The sequence below is a fragment of the Stegostoma tigrinum genome, chromosome 17 (genome assembly GCF_030684315.1).
Source record: "Stegostoma tigrinum isolate sSteTig4 chromosome 17, sSteTig4.hap1, whole genome shotgun sequence".
NCBI lineage: Eukaryota > Metazoa > Chordata > Chondrichthyes > Orectolobiformes > Stegostomatidae > Stegostoma > Stegostoma tigrinum.
The window spans coordinates 38,064,106-38,083,133 of NC_081370.1; the positions used below are offsets into that span (position 1 = coordinate 38,064,106).

The 19,028-nt window shown below is 42.2% G+C and overlaps 2 protein-coding genes across 10 annotated transcripts in view; one reads left to right on the top strand and one right to left on the bottom strand.

Moving 5' to 3' along the window:
• Window positions 1–9,373, top strand: part of LOC125459198 (basic helix-loop-helix ARNT-like protein 1) — a 48,664-nt gene extending 39,291 nt beyond the window's left edge. For 3 of the 4 annotated variants that reach the window (XM_059652091.1, XM_048545270.2, XM_048545268.2), the window contains 4 exons: window positions 1,100–1,208; window positions 2,978–3,071; window positions 4,252–4,354; window positions 8,595–9,373. In XM_059652091.1, the coding sequence (XP_059508074.1) occupies window positions 1,100–1,208; window positions 2,978–3,071; window positions 4,252–4,354; window positions 8,595–8,749 (461 nt within the window). In that variant the 3' untranslated portion in view covers window positions 8,750–9,373. The remainder of the gene's footprint in view (window positions 1–1,099; window positions 1,209–2,977; window positions 3,072–4,251; window positions 4,355–8,594) is intronic. The other variant, XM_048545269.2, reaches the window with a different exon arrangement.
• Window positions 9,374–11,360: 1,987 nt separating this feature from the next.
• Window positions 11,361–19,028, bottom strand: part of btbd10b (BTB (POZ) domain containing 10b) — a 99,219-nt gene continuing 91,551 nt past the window's right edge. For all 6 annotated transcript variants that reach the window (XM_048545272.2, XM_048545273.2, XM_048545276.1 and 3 more), the window contains 2 exons: window positions 17,968–18,078; window positions 11,361–12,337 (listed from right to left, as the gene is read on the bottom strand). In XM_048545272.2, coding sequence (XP_048401229.1) covers window positions 12,027–12,337; window positions 17,968–18,078 — 422 coding nt within the window. In that variant the 3' untranslated portion in view covers window positions 11,361–12,026. The remainder of the gene's footprint in view (window positions 12,338–17,967; window positions 18,079–19,028) is intronic.

The following is a 19,028-nucleotide window of genomic DNA, read 5'->3' on the forward strand; positions in this document are numbered from 1 at the left end:
CATTTTTCTGTTCTTATTTCAGGCTTCCAACATTTAGTACTATTTTGCTTTTTACTTAACAGACTGGCTAAAAATAAAGGTTATAATCAGACATGGGAAAGAAGCTGTTTTGGGGGCTCCTTGACCTCATCACATTTCTCACGCGGCAGAAACTTACGAGGGGGGTGGGGGGAGAGTGGGCTGGAGCAGGTGTCTCACCTCTGCCTGTGGCTAGCTGACTGGCCTGGATGATGCAGACCCTGTAGTGGGAGAAAATAGCCGCGAGTGGTCCTAATGGAGGAAATCTCGCCCTCCAGTCCCAGCAGTACTGCCAGAGCTCCTTGATCGGCACTGCACTGAGGAGGCCTGATGGGATCTTAAAAAACCTAAGTCACAGCATGTTGGGCGAAGCATTTTTTGACTTCTCCGGGAGGGGAAGCAGTGGGGTGTGAGATTTCGCTGGGTAGATTGGAAGGACAGGGGAGGGTGGGGTATTATCATCTCGGGTGGGGGAGGAGAAAGCGGCCTCTGGTTGAAGACCACTTGCTGTCAACACCCTCGAGGTTGCTACTTGCCATGTGTGTTCTGAAGGAAGCTTATCCAACCACACCATGTCATCTCCAGGGTGAACGAAACCCATCAGGAGCTGATGTTTGATTTGGGAGGATGGGGTTATGGCCCATTACCATCTGGGAAGCGCAGTTCCAAAGACTTTGAGTGAAGAAACTTCTACTGATCTCAGTCTTAACTGGTTGGCTCCTTGTAGAAAGACTTTGTTCAAGATTCTCCTGTGAAAGAAACAACTTTTGTGTCAACCCTGTCAGGCCCCTTTTGAGTCTTGTACGTTTCAGTAAGATTAACTTAATTTTTTTATGAGGGGTAGAGGGTATAGACCTGATTACTCAGCCTGTTGTCATAGGACAAGCTTCTCCTCTCCCGAATCGATCTCTAGTGAGTCTTCACTGTACTACCTGCACTGAAAGTATATACATCATTGGATGTAGAGTCAGAACAATCAGTAATATGCTGGGTCTCACAATTACGAGTCTGCTAACATAACCATTACACTGTTGTACCTCAAATACTTCTAAACTCCTGTCCTCCTCCTCTCACTGTCTAGCCAGTTCAAAGCGTGCTCTCACCACTGTCCCTGGCATTCCTGGGGGAACCCGTGCAGGAGCTGGGAAAATCGGCCGCATGATTGCTGAGGAAGTTATGGAGCTACAAAGGTGACTTGTTCGTCATTGTATCTGTGGCGATTAAATGACGTTCCGCAATGAGGATTGAATAGCATGAGACAATACTCTGTGCCTTGTCAAAGCATTTAGCTTGTTGCATCCTTCATTAGAAAACTGCACTGTTGCAGATTGACTGTTCGTTCTTGGTTTCACACAGTAACGTAGCCACAATTCAATGGGTAACACAACTCACCCCGGTTGTGGTTTCAAATCCCAGTTCACTCACATGATCTTTAGTGCATGGCTGAGGATGTGCTGCATTGTCTTAAGACCCCTGGTGCTATCTTTAACATGAGAAAAGAGTGGGTAGCTCTGCCAGTTGTCAGGACCCCTGCCACGAGCAACAGTTTAAAACATTAAAATCTGGTTATTGTCACTTTTTGCTCTTTGTGGGAACTTGCTATGTGCATTCTGGCTCCTGTGTTTCTTAGGTTACAACATGTCTGCGTTACAAAAAAAAAACTACCTCCATTGCTGTGAAGTGTTTTTGGGATGTTCCAAGGTTGTGAAAGGTGCTACAGAAATGCACATCCTTTGTTTCTTTGTGCGACGGATGGCTAAGGGAACATTGAAAGGAAGTATTTAATATTTTGAGTTTTTTTCTTGATAGAGTAAGGGAGGAGCAACTCTTTCTGCGGGCAGAAGGATTGTTAATCATAGGGCGCAAATTTTAAGACAACTGGCAAAAGAGCTGAGGGGATGAATTAATTTATGTAGCAAGTTGTGATGTGGAATACTCTGCCTGAGTGGATGTGGGAGGCAGATTCGGTAGTAACTTTGAAAAAGAAGTTGGATAACTACTTGAAAATTTTACAGGGCTGTGGGCTAGGTGCAAGGAAGCAGGTGAATTGGATAACTAATTTCGATGGGCCAACTGGCTTGTGTTGTATGGTTCTTTAAAAGGTAAAGTTGCCATAGCCTTACTAAACCATAAAGCTGCTCTCTCATTAGGAGGAGATGATTGGCGGTTGATTTAACCTGAGGGTTACCATCCCTCTGGCAAGGGGAGAGGTTGAGAAAGAGCGTCCTTCATTGTAACCTCAGCAGGAGCAGGAATTGAACTCGCTCTGCATTGCAGGCTAGCCATCTAGCCAACTGAGCTATACTTCCATGATTTCATTCTATGACGGATTATGGTATACTTCCCTTTATCAGCTGAGGCAAAGAGTTTAAGAGCTGGAAGGTTTTTCTGGAAACACACAACATTGGTTAGGCAACACCCTGAGTATTGTGTGCATGTTCCACATAACTGAAGGGATGTGACTGCATTGGCAAGTGGGTAGAATGGATTTACCAGAATGTTGCCTGGACTGTTGCAGTGTCAGTTAAGAGGAGATTGGATAGACTGGAGATTGATGATGGGGGATTCAGTTGAGATGTATAAAATGCTGAGAGTAGACAGAAATAAATTCTCCCCTTGATAAAGGGAAAAATTACCAAGGGGCACAGATTTAGATAAGGAGCAGAAGGTTTAGAACATTCACCCAGAGGGTGGTGGGAATTTGGAGTTTACTGTCTAAATTGGTGGAGGCAGACATCCTCCTCTGAGTATTTAGATGTACCCGAGCAATGCCGAAGCATACAAGGCTATGGGCAAAGTGCTGGAAAAGCCTTTGACTAGGCTTTTTGTCACCTGATATATTATCTCCTTACGTGTCTCGGTGTCATTCTTTGCTTTATAATGTTCCTTTTGAAGTGCTGAACATTTAAAGGCGCTATATATGTTTCTGTTATTAAGATGTAACTTTGTGTTTGATTAGGATTAGAGGATCCTCCCCCTCGAGCTGCAGTTCCAGTCCACTTAACATCACCAGTACGCCACCACCAGACACATCATCTCCTGGGGGAAAGAAGGTAGGATGTGCTTCTGGGTTTGTCCCATCTTTTGTTCATAGTCAATGAAGTCAAGGCAGTCAGTGCTGTTTTTACTCTCCCCACTTGATGGCGATATTACCTCAAAAGACAATGGCAAGAATTGCATGTTGGAGACGTCAGGCTGTCAGTACATTCAACTACGTGCAATTAAAGGACATTCCATAACCTCCAGCTGCCAGTGAGAAAGTAATTTTAGGGGTAAATCAGTATTAGAACTCTTGCCTGATATATCTTGAGTTCTTCTGTAAGTTGAGCACTTAGTCATAGAACAGAAACAGACCCTTTTGGTCCAACCAGTCCATGCGAACCACAATCCCAAACTATACCAGTTCCAACTACCTGTGCTTGGCCCATATCCCTCCAAACCTATTCTATTTACATACTTACCCAAATATCTTTTAAATGTTGCAACCTCCTCTGGCAGTTTTTTTCCAGGCACAAACCACAGTCTGTGTTCCGTCTCACCTTAAATATATGCCCCCTAGTCTTGAAATCTGCCCTCCTGGGGGAAAGATGACTACCACTAACCCTACCTATACCCCTCACTATTTTATACACTTCTGTGCAGTCACCCCTCAACCTCCCACGCTCCTGTGAGGGAAGTCCCAGCCTATCCAGCCTGCCTTTAGAACTCAAACCTTCCATACCCAGTAACATCCTGGTTAATCTCTGCTGAACCCTCTGTAGCTAAATGATATCCTTCCTATAACTGGATGACCGGAACTGAGCGCAGTATTCCAGAAGAGGCCTCACTGGGAATGCTGCACAGTCATCTTTCAGATGCAACGTTAAATAAGAGGTCCTGCCTGCCCGCTTGATTCGATGTCAAAGAAGAGCCCATGACATTTTAAAAATCAGCTTTGGTTGTTTCGTCTCTGAACTGTGGAATTCTCTCTCTATTTTGCCTTTTCCTTTAACACCCCTTCTAAAACCTTATCACTTTGACCAAGTGTCTTCTGCCATGCCTCAGAGTCACACTTTGTTTTGTAATCCTCCTGTGAAGTGCCATAGGATCTTTTGTTGTGGAAGTATAAGCTGATGTTATACAGTTAAACTAAGATGGTGCCATTGAATTGAATCTTCATTTGAATCCAGTTTATTCTGTGAAAATCTGCTGTTGTCTCTGTCTGTGTGTGTGTGTCTCTCTCTCTCTCTGTAGATTCTGAACGGTGGCACTTCAGACATGACTACTGCAGGAGCATTGCCCACGCATGTAACGGACAGCACAGGCTATCCATACTCTGATAGTACCTCCCTACTTGGTAAGCGCTGTTCTCTTTGGTATCACTGGGAAGTCACATCAGTTTCACACAGTTCAAAAACTGTACCTTTTGGCATTGGACACCTGATGAATGGCAGTGTAAAAACCTTTCCTCCAGATACTGCCTGGCTTGCTCTGTTCTTCTTCCAGCCTCCTCTTTATCCACCTTGGATTCCAGCATTTGGTGTTTATTTTTTTTTTGTCGCTTCAGTCACAGAAATGACAGCACAGGAGGAGACTCACTCTGCTTATGCTAGTGCTAGCAGTCTTCTTGAACACTTTGGCTAATGTGTCCCATTCAAGTCATCGCTTACCAGGAAGGATATCGAAGGCTTTGAGACAATGCAGATTTGATTCATTAAAATGAATAAATAATCAATTTTCACTGCAAGGTTAGGTTCAAGAAGCTGCCATTGTTGTTGGAGCAAGAGGGTTTGTGTGAAGATCTGATAGAGGTTCACGAGATTAGGCTTTGGTAAGGAAGGCAAAAGAAAGCTGTTCCCATTTAGTTGTGGTACAAGGACACAGATTTTAAGATTTTGGTGGGAGATGCAGAGGGTGTGATGAACACCTTGGTGGAAGCAGAGATAAATAATTTCAAAAGAAAATTGGATGTACACTTGGAGGAAGTTGAATTCCAAGGTTCCAGGGTTATTCTGAAGGAATAGTCAGAAACTGCCAGTTTTACTCTATGGCGAACTAGAGGCATGGACTTACAGGAGGCCACTGGGGCTATTTGACATAATGTCTCTGTGATTATGAGACATATCCCTATTCTCTTCCATTGATCCTTTTACATACTTTCTTCTGCAATACCATTGAAACATGTAACAGATATACAGTTAAGAGGAAACTGGAAAAATGCAAGAGAAAAATGATAAAATGGGCCATGCCAATGCGGTGCAATGAAGAGTGCTCTTGTTTCTCTGCTGTTGGACGGATAGCGCTAAGGAAGTGCTACACTGTCTGATGTGCTATCTTTCAGATGAAAAATTGAACTGTAACTTTTTTGTTTGCTATTTCAGCTGTATTTAAAAGATTTCATTGCATTGTTTTAAAGAGAAGTGGCGTTGTGTTTTTCGCTCATGGTCATTACTGATCCCTCGATTGATATCTCAAATAAATTATCTGCTTATTTGAGATATTGGGAACTGCAGGTGCTGGAGAATCCAAGATAACAAAGTGTGAAGCTGGATGAACACAGCAGGCCAAGCAGCATCTGAGGAGCACAAAAGCTGACGTTTCGGGCCTAGACCCTTCATCAGACACCTCTCTGATGAAGGGTCTAGGCCCAAAACGTCAGTTTGTGCTCCTGAGACGCTGCTTGGCCTGCTGTGTTCATCCAGCTTCACATTTGGTTATTTGGTTGTTTTGTCGGAGTTGTGTGGAAATTGCCTGCCCTGTTTCCTATACTCCTAAACTGTGACTCCCCGTCAAAAGTACTTCATTGGCTGGAAAGCACTTTGGAAAGACCCAAGATAGTGGAAGGTTCCCTATAATTGTAAGTTTTTTTTTCCCTTTATGATCTTCAGTGCCCCACTCCCACGATATGCACCAACAACCCTGCCCATCCTTGCAAAACTTGACCTTTCCGGGCAATCAAAATCATTGTTAGCCAATTGGACAACTAATTTAGAAATAAGACCGTTTTCTTTTTCCCAATACCAACTGAAATATTTTAATAGACAAGAATGTTTGAATGATTAAATAAAATCCAGCTTTTTTTTTTAAGCGGCTCCAAGCTGTTTTATCTTGTTTGTTTGGGCCCGTTGTTCAGTAATAAATACTTCATTCACAGAGATTGCCAAATATCCCTGGAAGGTTCTGAATTCTAGATTAGAAGGCTCTCCAGTGAGTCCTCTGATGTGGCTAACCGAAATGGGCAGTAATATGAGCAGGAACAAGTGAAAATTGGAGGGTGCATGGTCTATTGCTGCTCCGGTGAAGCAACACCAGCTTTCTGCCTCCAAATTCTGGTGATGGGTCAGCGTATTAATCTACCTTTTTCATGTGTACAGTCCAATATGTTTGTATATTTGCTGCATTTTTCTTATTAAATATAGGTTTACCCTCCTTGTCAGATAACGTCACGAGGAACGTGCTTATTTTAACTGTGGGACGTTAATGGTTTGATTCAATAATGCTGCGGGACTTCACAGTTACAAGGGATGATTCATGGGTTGTGAAGTAGTTGTGTGTTCAACCAAGCCCTGTGGTTGAAGTGCTTGATGTAGTTAATAGTGAATGGGCCATTTAATTTCAGATACTCAAGACTGATCTAGCTGACTGCCTGTAAAACGACTGTGCAGAATCTCAATATCAAGCTAATGGGAGCTATCTGACACATTATTGTCAAGGGATACTCACTTCTCAGTCTTTTATACGTTTATTAACCTGCAGTTATTGCATCTTGATTTTGTGGTGGGGGTAGTGAAATTGTCAGCATCAGCTGCCATTACTCCACTGAAACTGACAGCTTTTGGAGTGTGCACGTGCCCAGAATGAAGTGGACATCCAGGTATTCTGAGCAGTGACTGTGTGCCCTTCTACGGGGTGCATTGTTTGTTTTCTGGGCGAATCTCATCAGTAGGGAATCTTCCAAATTAACACAATTTTCTACTGTTTTGCTATTAGTCTCACTAAAAGGTCACACTTAAGGGCATAGCTGTGTTTGTAATGGCATTGTAATATATGGACTTAGAATTCCATCAGGAATAAAAGTAACATAAAACGTAGAACCCCTACAGTGTGGAAACAGGCCCTTTGTGGAAACAAGTCCAGACTGAGCCTCCAAAAGCATCCCACCCTGACACACCCCACCATAACCCACCCACTACACGTCACTGAACACTACGGGCAATTTAGCTTGGCCAATCTACCTAACCTGCATATCTTTGGACTGTGGGAGGAAACTCATGCAGACATGGGGAGAATGTGTAAACTCCACACAGACGGTCACCCAAGGCTGGAATTGAACCCTGGTCCCTGGCGCTGTGAGGCAGTGGTGCTAACCAATGAGCCACCGTGCCGCCTCTAAAACTTATCTCTACCTTTAAGTGGTCATCACTTTATTTTGAAACTGTAACCCATGGATCTCAATTCTCCTACAAGAAGATGCACCCATTTTCACCTGCAGTTTCAAGATCCCTTAGAATCTTTTGTGTCTTAATCAAATCATCTCCTACACCTGAAAGCTAAAAACAGATACAAGTTTATTCTTTCCTCACAAAACACCCTGCCTGATACAGCTATTAGTCCAGTAAACTTTATGAACTGATTTCAATGCATTTATATGCTTTCTTAAATAAGGAGAGCAGTACAAAACATAATCTTTCAGATGTCATCTCGAGTGTCCTCTATAACTGAAGTAAAATCTTTGTTTTGCATTCAAATCCCCTTTCAATACACCATTCTGCTAGTTTTCCTGTTTATTTGTTGTACCAACACGCAAACCTTGTGTGATTCATGTGTGAGGACACCAGACCTCTCACCATTTAACTATTATGCTGCTTTTTATTCCTGTCAAAACAATGACATTTTCCCCACAGTTGCCAGATTTTGACCACTCCCTTAACTGTTCTATATATCTTTTGTACACTTTGGATATTCTCTTTCTAACTTTCATTTCTACCAAATCAACAAGTTTTGCTACCTTTAAATTCAGTCCCTTCATCCAAACTGTAAAAATTTTGAGGCTCCAGCACTGATCTGTTTGGCACAGAACTTGTCATTTTGCCAACCAGAAACAGACCCACTTTTCTTGTTTTGCTCTGGACTTGATTATTCACTTGTGATCTTGGCTGCTGTCTCTGGAATTTCCTTCCTGCACATCTCTACATCCCTACTTTGTTTTTGCCCTTTAAGACTGCCTCCTATAAAATCTACCTTTGACCAAGTTTTTGGTTACCTGACCCAATATCTCGTTATGTCACTTTGTGCCACATTCCTATTGAAATGCCTTGCAAGATTTTAAATAACTTAGTGTGTTTAATCTCATGTGCTGTATTCAGATTTACAATTCATGAAGATTCAAATGATCTGGTTTTCTGCAGACTACAAGTTCCACTCTACTTATTTCATAAATTCTTAAGAACCACTAATGTTTTCACACTTTTGTAGTTCCATCATCTATGCCCCTTTGCTTTTGTAAAGTCTTTAACCAGCCCTAGTTGTTTTGCAGTTGCTATACTATACAAACTTTTTGTCTTCATCTAATTTCACCTTCACTTCCCCCTTTTCAGGTAGCAGCTCTCACCTAGGTATTGATATGGAGGATCGGTCATCCAGCAGTCCCAGCAATGACGAAGCAGCCATGGCTGTGATCATGAGCCTTCTGGAGGCAGATGCAGGGCTAGGAGGTCCAGTCGATTTCAGTGACTTGCCATGGCCTCTTTGAACAATGTTATATTGACAATCCCAAGTAGTTTATACAAAGAGGAGTGTGTCGAGTTCAACACTGAAGCTACTCAACAAGAATGTTTGCCAATGTGACTGTGTTGCTTATTGACTTGCACGTGGCTGAGACACTCGTGTGGATCCTGCAAAAAAAATGCTTCAACCCCATCCCAACCCACTGCATTTATGGAGCAAGTTGCTATGTCAATCTTGGTGGGTTTCCATTTGAGGAAGTTTTAACTGTGTTTTAAATTTTCTTGCACTTTCCTAAAGCCTAACTTTGGAAAACACCAAGTTCCCCATATGTGCAATCTTTTCTGAAAAACTGTCAGTTTTTGTTTTCCTTGCATTGTTCTGTTGCAGATACATATATGCATACAAATATTTATTGTATTAGCCATGAAATGCTGCTGTTTTAAAATTGTAGAGTTGATCTAGTTTACCATTTGTACAGTTTATTTTTACAGAAATCACATTGTACAGAGAGAAATTGCTGTTTTAAAACCTTAATCTTCATTAATATTTGTATATAGTGTGTAAACTGGATTTGTACTGATGTCCTTTTATCCTGTAAAACTGAGACACAAGATCCTGATGTTTGTTATATCCATTAAATTCATTTTAATTTATTCCTCGATCCAAATTACTCCTATGTGTTGTTTGCCATTGCACAACCATATCATGTCAACACTATCCCACAAACAAAATGTACAGAAATGGAAAGAGACCTGATTATAGGTAAAGGTTTTGTAGGGGGAGTTCAGCTACTAACAAAGATTCTTTAGAATGAGCCTAATGTAAACTGAGCAGATTTGATTTTGAAGATTGAGAGCATAAGATTTACTATCCAGAGAAAATGGTGAGTAGTTTGCTGCATGATGGAAATTTCAAAGCCTGTTATCTTGCTACTTCTCTCTTTGGTTTTCATCCCTATAATACTTCAGTCTCTGCACACATGGTTTTTATTCATCACTGGCTTCAGCTGCTGTAAGTTCAGAAATTCTTTGCCTAAAATTCTGGCCAAGATTTGAGCCACTTGTTGTCAAATTTTATTTAATAATACTCCTGTGAAGCATCCAGAGGTGATTGTTAAAGGGGCTAAATAAACCCACACTAACTAGTCAGTCAACAGAAATCAATTAATGAGCTTACAACAGACTGAAACATGGAGATTAGAAAAAAGTAACTACTAGTGATGGAGATCTGAGAATTATTGATTCAAACTGAACTGTTGCTCCCAAGCAGACAACACTTGAATGGGTGTCTCCTACATCATAGCAGTAACTATACTTGTTTAAAGCACTGTGGGATGTCCTAAAGTTGTAAAAGGTGTTCTATAAATGCATTTCACACCCCTGCCCAAACAACATACCTCAGCTGGTTTTCCACCCTGTACAGTAAGTGGAGAGTCTCAAGTTGATGCATAAGCTTCAAAAGGTGCATCCTTGAATTCCCATATGCTATTTTTTGGAACGATAGGGTTATAGGCACTTATTACTGATGAGAATAAATATTTCTCACTTTACAGAACGTGGAAACTTGCTAATTTAATTGTCATTGTTCCCACTGTCACAAGCACAATTTTCCACAGTCTGAATATTTGCCTAAGAATTAAGGAATTTTCAGTTGGTCAAATGGGTTAACAGGTTAGTGTGAACTATTAATTGGATTTTGAAATTACAACCCTGATTAAATTTCAAAACATAAGCACTGCAGCACTTAACCACCCCATGATGCTTTATTAAAAATGCAGGACTTAAAGTACATCTTAGGCTAGAGGGTCCTACATTCTTCCCTAACACATACAAGAAAACAACAGTCCTTTTAAAGACCAACAAGTAAACAGTACAGAACTGAGAAATAAATGGAAGGTTAAGTGAACTATTAATAATTTACAGCCTGATGTTGATTTGTATTATCAGATCCGGTATTACCATGAAATCCAAATGGTGCAGGTTCTTTAGACAATGTTTCCTGCAGGCAATTTATGATATCTGAAATCACCTTTGTGGCTAGATCTGGCTAGTTTTTTTTCCCCCCCTATAAATTTCCCATTTTTGAGATGTATTCTCTTCTAGACAATATAGGGATTCTTCAAAAATGTGGAAGGAGGCCATTTGGCTCAATGAGTCCACACCACCCCTGTAACCCTACACTTCCTAGATTGCACATCTTAGGAGTGCAGAATGATACTGCAGCATCTAGACAGACATGGGGAGAATGTGCAAAGTCCATAGTAACAGTTACCTGAGGGTAGAAGTGAACCCAGGTCCCTGGCACTAAGCCACCCTGTGCTGCACAGAAAAAAATTAAAGCATTTGGTAATGCACCATCAACTAGGGCTCAGGTGGTTGTAAATTCAGCTCCTACTCCCAAGACAATCTAGACCAAAACTCAGTGTACTCCTGAGTGAGAACCGTATTGACTTACTGCCCCATCTGTCTTTTCGACTGACATAAAAACTGATTTTAGATTGTGGGAGAAAAGGGATGTTCAATGTTTAAATCAGATTATCTGGGGAATCTTTTCCTCAGGTGGCAAAATAAATTGGAGAGGAGGAATTTCTACAAAAGCCCATGAAAACTGACCTGTGAGAAAATTTCACACAAAAGAAATGCTTGTGATGTTTATTTATATAATCATTCATTAGCTGTTAGAAATACAAGAAACACTCCTGCAACATGTACACAGACTTCAGAAAATTGAGACACTTCAAATGGCTTCACAGGACAGCAATAATCTCTGGCATACAGCAATACCTAGAGTATAGACATTTATCCCCACTCCAAAAAATACCTGTACCTGAAGTGTATTTGTTGAACCACAAGGGCTAATTTGGTATGCAAGATCTGAATATTCCCTTCACTAAAGTGTCATCACACATGGGGTTGAATGTGCTGTGCCAGCAGAAATTTAATTGCATTTCACAGAACACTTGGCTAAAAAACAAGTACAGACCAAAGCCATTCCCCAATATGTAGCACCTAGACTGCAACAGCCTTTTTAAGTAAGAGTGTGCATTTAAAAATAAGTATGTGGAGGAAGAAACAACAGCTTTCCCTTCCGACACCAAAAGCAAGTTGCTTTTGACCAGAATGATGATTAAAAAATGTTGTAACTTAAGACGTGTGGCAGGTCACTTGGTTACGATCACACTTTGTTCTTATTGGTGTACGGATGCTGACACACTGTTTTGCACAGAAACGCATCAGGACGACATCAATCACCAGCAGCATGCTTATCAGTTTCATCTTCCCCGAACCATGTCACGCACATTGTCAGACAGCGGGGGGTTGGGGGTCAAGCTCCAGATCATTGATGCTGTTGGCAGGGTGATTGGGCAAAACATCTAGCTCATCCACCTGGGGTGTAGGGTGCATGACAACAAGCTGATCCTGTGGGATGTCTGCTGCTGCTGCTGCCAGGTTGGTGATGGACTTGCTCTTCACACACTGGAAGTCAACGTGACGGCTCTTGCCCTCCTCCTTCTCCCAGGACATTCTGATGAACGGTCGCTGGACATAGTTGTAGATAACCTCAGGCCGGCCACCTGGCCTTTTCTTCACTTTCTCCTTGTACGTGGGGTAACCTGAAAACATACTGGTATCAGTGTTGCTGGGACTGAGAGCATAGCAGGATACACAAGCTAACATTCCCAGGTCAGGCAGTCTTTCGAATCTTGATCATGGGAAGGGGAGAGGAGGTGCAAGCAGCAAAAGTGGAGGTGAGGTAAATGTAGAAGGGAAGGGAAAAGAGGGGAGAAGAAACTGAACCTGCCAACACTTTTTACATTCTCAGAATTCCACAAATTCACTGTTCTGAGAGAGCAGGCAATGTTATAAGAATGAACAGCTATTTGATATTAATAACACCGCTTGCTATCTCAGTACAACAATGGCACGTACAAGGTCTGTCCTGTCCACAAAAAACCCATCTAGTCAATTAATGACTCAATGAAGTGATGGAAGGTTTGTCAATAATGCTATTAAGTGGTATTGCTCAACAATAATTTGTCCCTTTATGTTGGTGTGGGTCCTGCCAGGACCTCTCAGCCCTTGACCTCATTATTTCCTTGGTCCAAACATGGACAGAAGACAAATTTTGCAGATGAGTGATTGCCTTTGAATCAAAGAGCATTTGACCAGATGTAACATTGAGAAAAAATGAAATCAGCCTCTAAGGGCAAAACTCTCCACTGGCTTAAGTTACATCAGCACCAAGGATGATCATTGAGATTGCGAGAGGTCCCTTCCATTATAAGGTCAGATACAAAATTTTCACTGAAGATTACACAATAGTCAGGACCACTTGCAATTTCCCAGATAACGTAGCTGTCTGTACCAATACACACCAAAACCCCAGACAACACTCAGGCTCTTATAACTGGCATTTCTGCTGTCCAAATACCAGACAATTACTTTCTTGGAAAGGGATAATCTAAGAATTTATTTTGATGTTCAAAGCTATTATTGGAGGTAGGCAATAGCCTAGTGATATCACTGCTAGGCTATTAATCCAGAAACTCAGCTAATGTTCTGGGGACCCGTGTTTGAATCCTGCCATGGCAGACGGTGGAATCTGAATTCAATAAAGAAACCCTGGAATTAAGAATCTGGAATTCAGAAAAACCCATCTGGTTCACTCATGCCCTTCAGGGAAAGAAATCTGCCATCCTCACCTGGTCTGACATGACTCCAAACCCACCGTAATATGGTTGACTTCCAAGTGCCCTCTGAAATGGCTTGGCAAGCCATTCAATTGCACCAAATGCTAGAAAGTCTCAAAGAAATGAAGCCAGGTTGATTACCTGGCATCAACCTAGGCACCGGAAAAGACAACGGTAGAAACAGCCCCGTCGACCCTGCAAAGTCCTCCCTGCTGACATCTGGGGGCTAGTGCCAACATTGGGACAGCTGTCTCACAGACTAGTTAAGCAACAGCTGACATAGTCATACTCTCAGAATCATACCTTACAATGTCCCAGACACCACCCACCACCATCCCCATCCCCAGATATGTCCTGTTTCACCGGCAGGACAAACCCAGCAGAGGGGACAACACAGTGGTATATAATTTGGAGGGAATTTCTCAGGGAGTCCTCAACATTGACTCCACATCACAACAAGTCTCATGGGCTCAGGTTAAACGTGGGCTACGAAACCTCCTACTGATTACTACATTCTGTCCTCCTTCGGCTGATGAAATGATACTTTTCCAAGTTGAACAACACTTGGAGCAAACACTGAGGATGGCAAGGGCACAAAATGTGGGGGATTTCAATGTCCACCACCAAGGGTGGCTTGGCTGCAGCATTATTGATCAATTTGATCAAATCAAAGGACGTAGCTGTTAGACTGGGTCTGTGGCAGGTGGTAGAGAAACCAACAAGACGCAAAAACATACTCGACCTCATCTTCACTAATCTGTCAGCTGCACGTGGATCTGCCCATGACCATATCAGTAAGAGTGACCACCACATCATCCTTGTGGAAACGAAGTCCTGCCTTCACATTGAGAATAACCTTCATTATTTTGTGTGGCATTATCACCATGGCAAATGGGACAGACTTCAAACAGATCCAGCAACTCAAGACTAGGCATCCATGAGGCACTGTGGCCATCAACAGCAGAACTGTACTCCGGCACAATCTGTAACCTCATGGCCTGACATATCCCCCAGTCAACCATTACCATCAAGCCAGGAAATCAAATTTGGCTGAAAGGAGAGTGCAGGAGCAGCATCGGGCTTACCCAAAAATGAGGTGTCAACCTGGTGAAACCACCAAACAGGACTACTTGCACAACAAACAGCATAGGACAGTGATTGACAGAGCTAAGCAATCCCACAACCAACAGATGAGATCTAAGCTTTGCAGTCCTGCCACATACAGTCGTGAACGGTGGTGGACAATTAACTCACTGGAGGAGGGGGCTGCATTAATATCCCCATCCTCAATGCTGGAAGAGCCTAGCACATCAGTGCAAAAGATAATGCTGAAGCTTCCCAGTAATTAACAGCCAGAAGTGCTGAGTGGATGACCGAACTCAGCCTCCGCCAGTGGTCTCCAGCATTACAGATACCAGTCTTCAGCCAATTCAATTCACTCCATGTGATGTCATGAAATGGTTGGAGACACTGGATACTGCAAAGGCTATGGACCCTGACAACATTCCAGTAATAGTACTGAACGGCTTGTACTCCACAATTTGCCCCTCACCTAGCCAAGCTGCTTCAGCTCAATTACAACACTGGTATCCACTCGACAATTTGGAAAACTGCCCAAGTATGTCCTGTGCATAACTAAAAGCAGAACAAATCCAACTGAGCCAATTGCCACTCCCTCAGTCTACTGTCGATCATCTGTAAAGAGATGGAAGGTGTCATCAATAGTGCTATCAAGCAGTACCTGCTCAGCAATACACAGTTTGGTTTCCGCCAGGCCCACTCAGCTCCTAACCTCATGACAGCCTTGGTTCAAACATGGACAAAACAGCCAAAGAGGTGAGGTGAGGTGAGGTGAGGTGAGTGACAGCCCTTGACATCAAGACTGTATTTGACCAAGTGTGGCTTCACGGAGGCCTAGCAAAAATGGAATCAATGGGTATCACGGTGCAAACTCTTTGGTGGTTGCAGTCATACTTGACACATAGGAAGATGGTCATGGTTACTAGAGATCAGTATTCTCAGCTCTAGGACATCTCTGCAGGAAATGTGGGCAACATCCAGGCTTTGGCTGACAAGTGGCAAGGAACATTCACGCCACACAATGCAATGACCATCACCAGTAAGAGACAATTTAACCACCTCCCCATGGCATTCAAGTGTTACCATCACTGAATTCCCCACTATAAAGGTCCTGGGGGTTATCACTGACCAGAAACTCAACTGGACTCACCACAGAAACCCACCAGAAGCTATGAATACTACAGTGAGTAACTCTCCTCAAAGCCTGTCCACCATCTGCAAGGCACAAGCCAGTAAAGTGATGGAATACTCACTTGCCTGGATGAGTGCAGCCCCACTCAAGAAGCTTGACACCATCCAGAACAAAGCAGCCTGTTTAGTTGGCACTACACCCACGCACATCCACTTCTTCCACCAACGCTCAGTAGCAGCAGTGTGAACTACCTACAAGATGCACTGCAGAAATTCAAAGATCATCGCTTTCAAAATCCACAACCACTTCCATCTAGAAGGACAAGGGCAACAGATACGTGGGAACACCACCAGCTTCAAGTTTCTCTCCAAGGCACTCAGTATCCTAGCCTGGAAATATTTCATCATTCCTTCGTGGACACTGGGTCAAAATCCTAGAATTCGCTCCCCAACGACATTGTGGGTCAGTCCACGGCAGGAGGACTGCAGCAGTTCAAGAAGGCAGCTCACCACCACCTCAAGGGCAAATAGAAATGGGCAAGAAATGCTGGCCAGCCAGTGAAGCCCACATCCCACAAATGAAGAGAAAAAGAAACACTATCACTGCATTCGTCACCACTGTTATTAGTGACAGTCATCACCAATTATTACTGAGGCTAGAGGAGTTGGTCCGATGCTGAGAATACTGTGACGAGTAGTGACCTCCCAATTCCCCAAAACCTGATTACCACTTATAAAGCCCAGACATTTGATGGAATACTCACCACTTGCCTGAATGAGTGCAACTTCAGCAACAGTGACATGACGACACCACTGAGAACAAAAGTAACCTGACTAATGTGGTAGTTATGTCTACCATTTCTTAGATGCACTGAACCAACTGGCCAAGGCTCCTTAAACAGCACTATCTAAAACTATGACCATTATCACGTAGAAGAAAAAGGGCAACAGACAGAGGAACATGACTACTTAAATTCCCTGCTCAAGTAACACATTAGTCTGACTCAGAACATCAGTGTTGCTTCACTTCAGTTGGAATTCTCCAAATCCTGTCCTAACAATGCAGGCTACAAATGTTCAAGATGGCAGCTCACTACCAGCTTTCCAAGGAAAAGGATCCACAATAAATGTGTTGCGAACACCTCATGATTAAATGGAGGGAAAACATTCATTAACTGATAACACAAAGCTCGGACAATGACATCTCAAACAGTTTGATCATTTGTTGTATGCTACTATACACTAGAAACAACACACATGGTTTATCATGAAAATCCAGAAACAGGAATAACAGCAATTTATGCTTGCAGTTCTGCTCCTAAATTGAGAAGATTAAGGGATAATTGTAGCAGTGGTCTGATCCAGAACAATGGGGGAAGCCTTAAAATTCAAGCTAGGCTGTCCAAAAATGATACTAAGAAGCACTGCTTCATTAAAAGGATAATAGAACACAAGAACTCTTCTGCTCCAAAAAGATTGAAGCTGAGGTTGTGTGTAAAATTTCAAAGGCAAGACTTACAAGGTTTTTATTAAGCCATTGTTCAGGTGCACAGAACCGAGTTCTGAAAATGAAGTTAAGGTACAGATCAGCCATCATCTTAGCGAATGGCAGAACAGGCTGATAACTTATTCCTTTTGTTCCTACCACAGGGTCTATTCCTAAAGATCTGTCACAAAACTAGTGCATTGTGTAGAGGATTCCCTCGATGCAGTTTGAGAGATGACTGAGAATAGTGTCCGTCCACTCAAGGATTGGCCTTGGGCAGACATATGCTTTTGACAGCTAGCTTCAAATCAAGCCGAAACTGATGTAATGAAAACCTTCTTTGTATAAGCTGACTGTAAGCAACAGGAATGGGATGAATTGGAGCTGTTGTAGTGTAGTTTCACCCGGATGAGAGCGTGTTATGTAAAGCTGTTACAGATATGTCACTTGAGGTCACACCGTGGCTTGTGTAGGGAAGAGAATTAGAGGCCATACTGCCGACACTGAGCTGGGGCTGCATTGCTCGGATAACTCTGGACACTGATCTGGAGTGAGGGTCTCTGATTATGATATGCAAGGCATCACTGTGGGTCACAACAGCCTGGATGGAGCAGTTGGTTTTGTCCTGATGTATATTTTGCATCTTTTAAAGAAACCTGACATGGAAATGTTGCTGGAAGTTAAGGGAGTGGGACAACAGTGTTCTCACTTAAACTACTAACAATCCTCCAGGTGGATGATACTGAGAGAATGCAAAATGCATTAAAATTAACTTGAGTTTCCAAATTACTTACCATTATATACAAAGATGAATCAATGCTTTATTCAATGATTCCCAGGCAACAATAGAGCTTACCTTCAATACCCAATCTTATCTTCTTCAAACCTCGCTCTTTCAGAACAGTCTTGGCTACGTCTCTGTTCTCGATATATTTGAAGAATCGGTATAATTTTGTACTGTAAATAACTTGAGAAACAGGTCTAACGTTACCACAGTTAAACTTTCATAAGAAAATATGAATTAACTTGTATACATTTTCTTTCAGGAACATTTAGCACAAGTTCCAAAGCAGCGGGTTATTCTTATAGCTTCCATGTTTCACTTAAGTGTGTTAATTCTGATACCTGCTGTGTGCGATTTGATGAGCGATATTCCAAGCAATGAAACCAGATATCTCGTGAAAAGTGTGAAAAACAACTAATGGGGAAGGAAAAGGTGTCTGTTTGTGAGACACAGAGTGAAAGGGAGAGATGAACATAAAAGTTACATGATGCATTTAGTGCACAAAGCTTCAACGTCCAATACAATCTTTTGTACTATTTACGTCTCAATATTACCTCCCCTATTAAATAATCACTTTTAAAAGAAGAGAATTAAAATAAAAATCTTCCACACCCAATATTATAAATTGGTTGTAAAGTTGACAGAAAAGAACTGAACTTTAGGAAAATTAACCTTTGGTAAATAGTTTTTCTTCAGTCTCTCTTGTCCTAAGATAGCCTGTTTAACTACATGCCAAGGCAATGAAAGAATGGTTCCCCAGCTGGAGAAAAGTTTGAACAGTAAAATGCAAGCTAGTATGATGGCTATAGCATATGGGTCCTCTGTATGTGCAATCTGCCTGGCTAAGCTTGAGAATCAGAAAAAGCAGCAGGAAACTACTGTGCCTGTCCTCTCTTTGACAGAGCAATTAGTCCAAGTCATCTGTCCTTTCTGCTGAGCCCTTCAATGTTCTTTCCTTTTAAGTATTCATCTAATTCTCTTTTGAAAGTTGTTATCTAATCTGCTTCCATCCCCTTTCGTTCCAAGTCATAGCAGCTTGTTGGATGCAAAAATATTCCCTATGTCACTTCTGATTCTTTTGCCAATGAACTTAAGTATCTTCGTGTACAGACCCTTCTCACAAGGGGAATACT